The sequence below is a fragment of the Neophocaena asiaeorientalis genome, unplaced genomic scaffold (genome assembly GCF_003031525.2).
Source record: "Neophocaena asiaeorientalis asiaeorientalis breed wild unplaced genomic scaffold, Neophocaena_asiaeorientalis_V1.1 scaffold105, whole genome shotgun sequence".
In the NCBI taxonomy this organism is placed as follows: Eukaryota; Metazoa; Chordata; class Mammalia; order Artiodactyla; family Phocoenidae; genus Neophocaena; species Neophocaena asiaeorientalis.
The window spans coordinates 218,432-224,786 of record NW_020172162.1 but is presented as its reverse complement, the minus strand read 5'-3'; the positions used below and the strand labels follow the sequence as shown (position 1 = coordinate 224,786).

The following is a 6,355-nucleotide window of genomic DNA, read 5'->3' as shown; positions in this document are numbered from 1 at the left end:
GCAAGAACTTTGGGTGTTTTGTTTATTGCTTTGTCCTGTGTACTTTAAAGAATGCCAGGCACATGACAGGTCCTCAATAAATATTTCTTATAAAGAGGGAATGAATGAAGAAAGCATTGAATGATTATACAGTTGATGGGACAAGGGATTGAGCATTAAGGAGAAAGCATAGCATAGCATAGTAGAATCACCGATTTTTGCAGTTGAAAGGGAACTTAGATGGTTGAATTTCCTTACTTTGAATATTGAGAACCTAAAACTCAGGAAGTTTAGGAAACTAGTTCTCTATTAAAGAGTTAGAGGCAGAGATAGTTCTAATTTGTAGGTGCCTGAGACCCTCATTCTAGTGTTCTTTTTATAGATCATGCTGAACTTTGGCTGCTGGTAGTATAATTTTATTGAGGTCTCTATAATTCAGTTAAAACCCATTAATATAAATTTTCATTGAGCTGACAAGAATGTAATATACAATAAATATGATATTTAGATTGTCTCAGATTTTGTCTTGCTGACAATACCCATCATATTTTCTTCTACTTTTGTCTGATTTACTCTATCTTAATGTCCCTAGCCCTTTCCCCTTCTCATTCTATGTGCTACTTTATCTATCACCATAATTTGTTCTACCATTTTTATTGTGACAACTTCTGAATCTGTATCTTAAATCCACATTTTCCTCTTGAGCTCTAGACTTGCCTTTTAGGAATTTGTGTTCATACGTCCAATACAAGTTGAAGGTATTCCAAACTGAACCTTATCATCTCCTGCCCTTCTTAACCAGGATCTCCACCCCCACCATCCCTCCCTCTAACAATCCCATTCTTCCTCCTGGGTCTTGTGGTCCATGGATGGTGCCATGATTAGCAAAGCACTGATTAAGTTAGTAAAGCAGCTTTGTGGGAATCACCCTTGAATCTTTTCTTTGCTTCTCTCCCATGTTGAACCATTGCCAAATATGGGTGTTCCTTGCTCATAAATCTCTCTCCAATTTCTCTCTCTCTTTTTTTTCTATCCTAAATACCATATTCCCTGCATCAGTTTCTCATGTCTCTTCCTTCATCACTGCATTAAGTCTCCATATAGGGTATGGTCCTCTAGTGTTCCACAGTGTTGCCACATCTTTCTAAAATCTTATTATGTCTTACCCCTTCTTAGAATTCTTTAACAACTCCCTATTCTCTGCTTCTGAGAATAAAATCTTGAAGTTTTAATATGACACAAAATGCTCTTTTTTTTTTATATATAACTTACTTTTTATTGAAAGTATCTTGCATTCGTGACTGATGCTTTCTGGGTAATGCCATACATTTTAACATTAAAGGTTAAGTTATCTTTTACATGCAAGTAATGTTTATGGTTTTCCCCACATAGGATTACTGATTATAAAAAGATGACACACCACATGGGTTAAGTGTCTCTTTTAATAGAAAAGCCAGCAAACTGTCTAATTCTGTTTCCTCCCAAACCACAAACTGAGTAGTAAATGAGCCTCTAGCCAACATATTCAAAGCTGAGAGGATTAAAAATGCAAAAATAAGTCCTCAGATCCAATTAAGGGAGCCCTGCTACATACAGGTTAATCAATACCCGTGGACTCCAGGAAGCTGGAAGACATTCTGATAACCCCACTCTGATAACATTTACCTCAATTAGCCTTTTTCCAGTTTCCAACTCATGAATAAAGATAATAAGTTGTTAATTCTATTTCAGAAAATTTTTTGCAAGTTGTTTTATTTACAATGCCAACTTTTAAAAGTCACTAAACTAAAGTTAACTGGACAATAAACTAGGCATAAATTGCTTTACAAAAAGAGGGAATGCCCAAAATGCCACTTTCTATAGAGAACCCACAGTTCAATTTTATTCAGAGCAAAGAATAAAGAACTTTTGATCATACTAGAAGAAACTGAGTCATAAGTTTGGAATCTGTACTGAAACTACACATGCAATGAGGACAACATTCTGCTAATACAACTGATTTGCTGTTGCATTTGTGGACTGTTTTTCTAATATTAACAATTATAAACAAAGCAGTGCAACTAGTATTTGGAACAATCCTTACAGTGTTACAGCATTAGACGCAAAATTTCACTTCTCCTCACACCACTGGTTCTCTTTGCGTACCTGGGCTTCCTCTTCTTCAGTAAAATCATTTTTGATATTGAATGTCTTTCGAATCTCCTCAGGAGTTTTTCCCCTTGATCATATTGGCAACAGTCTTGCAGGTAACATCAAGCAGACCTTTGATGTCTAAGTAGTTTGCTGCCAGTATAAGCTCAAAAAGTGTTCCTTGGTCAACTTTCGGGAATTCTTGATCCCAAACAGGGATATCATCTGTTTGCTTTTCTTTGTTCTCATCGTCCTCAGGGGGAGGAGGGTCATCCTTGTGGTGGGTACACCACTAAATGACCTTTTTTAATATTGCTGCATTAACATTTGGCAAGGGGACTGGATCATCATCTCCTTCATCATCCATTCCTAAATCTTCCAACGTGGTCTTAATAGTCACAGATTGTTTCGCAATTTCAACATCAACTCCAAATATCTCTCCGTCACAACTCTGCAACTTAATTGAAGGCATGGTGTTAGGATTCAAGGAGATGGCAGGCCAGAGGCTGATGAGAGCAGGGTGGCGTCTGCAAAAAAAAAAAACACAGAAAATCGGAGAACAAGGCCAACACTCAAAATGCTCTTTCTGATTTGACTCCTGCTAAACTTTCTGGGCCTGTCTTCTTGCTTTTCTCATCCTTTCTCCTTTCCAACCATGTCGAAACCTGCAGGTGTCTGGTTATGCCTTGAACTCTCACCCCTTCTTGGAATTTGCTTGACTGCTCTGTCCACTTCTCCTTCTTGCAAGCTAGGAGCCATCTCTTTCAAGGAGCCTTTTCTCCCCCCAGACTGGGTTTGAGGCTGCTCTGTGGTGTTCTAGTTGTGCCTGCCAGACATCCATAATAGCATCACTGAATTTCACAGTAGTTAGATTACCTGTTGAACTCTTCCATTAGACCATAAGATGCTTGTGGACTGAGCTGTGTTCATATCTTTTGCTTATTTAGCATTTAGAAGGCCGTGTGGCACATGAATGTTGATGGCACAAAGAACTGAATGAGATGTCTGCAAAATAGCATCTTTTGCTATGTGTATTGTCATTCAACGTATTTGATGATAACGAGCCTGAGAGATCATGAGTTCACTTCTGACTTGCCTTAACTTTGGCCCACTATAGTGCTTGCCTGGTTTGGATTACAATTATCAATAGTATGATTAAATTACAGTTCCCATTTTTATATCACTCAAATTTTATGTAATACTTAGAGATACATATTAAAATTCAACTTTCCTCAAACAAAGAAAGCTAGTGAAATTATTATGATCGCATTTCTACAAATGAGAGTACTGAGAAATAGAGAGGAAAACTGACTTGTCCAAGGTCACACATGTGGAAGTCACAAACTGGGAATTTGAACTCGGTTTTTCTGGGTCTTTGTTAAGTGTCTTACAAGTATGCCTCCTTGGTTCTATGCACTTTATTTACTTTAGTTACAGTGATTGAAAAGCATCATTTTGCTTTATACATTTCTCAGATGTCCAGAGAGTAACATTTCAGAGAAAAATCCTGTGCTACCTTAGAGTTTAAGGGCAGAGGGAAACTGAGATTTTTTTTTTTTTTTTTTTTTTTTTTTGCTGTACGCGGGCCTCTCACCGCTGCGGCCTCTCCCATTGCGGAGCACAGGCTCCGGACGTGCAGGCTCAGCAGCCATGGCCCACGGGCCCAGCCGCTCCGCGACACGTGGGATCCTCCGGAACCGGGGCACGAACCCGCGTCCCCTGCATCGGCAGGCGGACTCCCAACCACTGCGCCACCAGGGAAGCCCGAGAATTGTTTTATAGTGATGTTTTCATTTGAAGGATGATGGGAGAAGAAAAGTGAGAAAAGATGAGAGAAAAAAAGGACAGTGTATAAAAGGGGATTCTTTTGGATATAAAAGGATGCATATGTTCAAGATTGAATTTCAGACACAAAATTGTCTTGATCTGAAACTTCTCAGAGTTCTAAAATTTCCTTACTCTGTTTTTTATATTTTTTTCAATTTGGTTTTCTCAGGCTTCTTATTGTATCACATACAACAAAGAAACTGTTACGTGAAGACAGCTTCTCTGGTGATATTTTAGAACAATAATAAATTGAGTACCAAAAATTACATAAGAAGTACTGTTTGTTTTTTTTTAACATCTTTATTGGAGTATAATTGCTTTACAGTGGTGTGTTAGTTTCTGCTTTATAACAAAGTGAATCAGCTATATGCATACTTATATCCCCATATCCCCTCACTTGCGTCTCTCTCCCACCCTCCTTATCCCACCGCTCTAGGTGGTCATAAAGCACCGAGCTGATCTCCCTGGGGTATGCAGCTGCTTCCCACTAGCTATCTATTTTACATTTGGTAGTGTATATATGACAACGTTATTCTCTCACTTCATCCCAGCTTACCCTTCCCCCTCCCCATGTCCTCAAGTCCATTCTCTACATCTGCGTCTTTATTCCTGTCCTGCCCCTAGGTTCATCAGTACCGTTTTTTTTTAGATTCCATATATATGTGTTAGCATATGGTATTTGTTTTTCTCCTGAATTACTTCACTCTGTAGGACAGACTCTAGGTCCCTCCACCTCACTACAAATAACTCAGTTTCATTTCTTTTTTATAGCTGAGTAATATTCCGTTGTATATATGTGCCACATCTTCTTTATCCATTCATCTATTGATAGACACTTAGGTTGCTTCCATATCCTGGCTATTGTAAATAGTGCTGCAGTGATCATTGTGGTGCATGACTCTTTTTAATTAATTAATTAATTAGTTTATTTTTGGCTATGTTGGGTCTTCGTTTTTTGTGAGTGGACTTTCTCTAGTTGTGGCGAGTGGGGGCTACTCTTCATTGTGGTGCATGGGCTTCTCATTGCACTGGCTTCTCTTACTGCGGAGCATGGGGTCTAGGCACATGGGCTTCAGTAGGTGTGGCTTGCGGGCTCTACAGTGCAGGCTCAGTAGTTGTGGTGCACGGGCTTAGTTGCTCCACGGCATGTGGAATCTTCCCGGACCAGGGCCTGAACCCGTGTCCCCTCCATTGGCAGGTGGATTCTTAACTACTGTGCCACCAGGGAAGCCCCATGACTCTTTTTGAATTATGGTTTTCTCAGGGTATATGCCCAGTAGTGGGATTGCTGGGTCATATGGTAGTTCTATTTGTAGTTTTTTAAGGAACCTCCATACTGTTCTCCATAGTGGCTGTATCAACTTACATTCCTACCAACAGTGCAAGAGGGTTCCCTTTTCTCCACACCCTCTCCAGCATTTCTTGTTTGGAGATTTTTTGATGATGGCCATTCTGACCAGTGTGAGGTGATACTTCATTGTAGTTTTGATTTGCATTTCTCTGATGATTAGTGATGTTGAGCATCTTTTCATGTGTTTGTTGGCAATCTGTATATCTTCTTTGGAGAAATGTCTATTTAGGTCTTCTGTCCATTTTTAGATTGGATTGTTTGTTTTTTTGATATTGAGCTGCACGAGCTGCTTCTATATTTTGGAGATTAATCCTTTGTCAGATGCTTCGTTCACAAATATTTTCTTCCATTCTGAGGGTTGTCTTTTCGTCTTGTTTATGGTTTCCTTTGCTGTGCAAAAGCTTTGAAGTTTCCTTAGGTCCCATTTGTTTCTTTTTGTTTTTATTTCCATTTCTCTAGGAGGTGGATCAAAAAGGATCTTGCTTGATTTATGTCATAGAGTGTTCTGCCTATGTTTTCCTCTAAGAGTTTTATAGTGTCTGGCCTTACATTTAAGTCTTAATAGTTTACTTTTGTTTATGGTGTTAGGAAGTGTTCTAATTTCATTCTTTTACATGTAGCTGTCCAGTTTTCCCAGCACCACTTATTGAAGAGGCTGTATTTTCTCCACTGAATATTCTTGCCTCCTTTATCAAAGATAAGGTGTATGGGTTTATCTCTGGACTTTCCATCTTGTTCCATTGAGCTATATTTCTGTTTTTGTGCCAGTACCATACTGTCTTGGTTACTGTAGCTTTGTAATATAGTCTGCAGTCAGGGAGCCTGATTCCTCTATATCCGTTTTTCTTTCTCAAGATTGCTTTGGGTATTCGGGGTCTTCTGTGTTTCCATACAAACTGTAATTTTTTGTTCTAGTTCTGTGAAAAATGCCAGTGGTAGTTTGATAGGGATTGCATTTAATCTGTATATTGCTTGGAGTAGTATAGTCATTTTCACAATGTTGATTCTTCCAATCCAAGAACATGGTATATCTCTCCATCTGTTTGTATCATCTTTAATTTCTTTCAT

At 38.8% G+C, this 6,355-nt stretch overlaps 1 protein-coding gene across 1 annotated transcript; it reads right to left on the bottom strand.

Moving 5' to 3' along the window:
* Nucleotides 1–1,699: 1,699 nt before the first annotated feature.
* LOC112406589 (S-phase kinase-associated protein 1-like) lies at nt 1,700–2,636 on the bottom strand. Its single transcript, XM_024755497.1, is given in 2 exon segments — nt 1,700–2,196; nt 2,198–2,636. Coding segments are annotated over 2 exon segments (492 nt in total). The 5' UTR covers nt 2,582–2,636; the 3' UTR covers nt 1,700–2,088.
* Nucleotides 2,637–6,355: the final 3,719 nt, after the last annotated feature.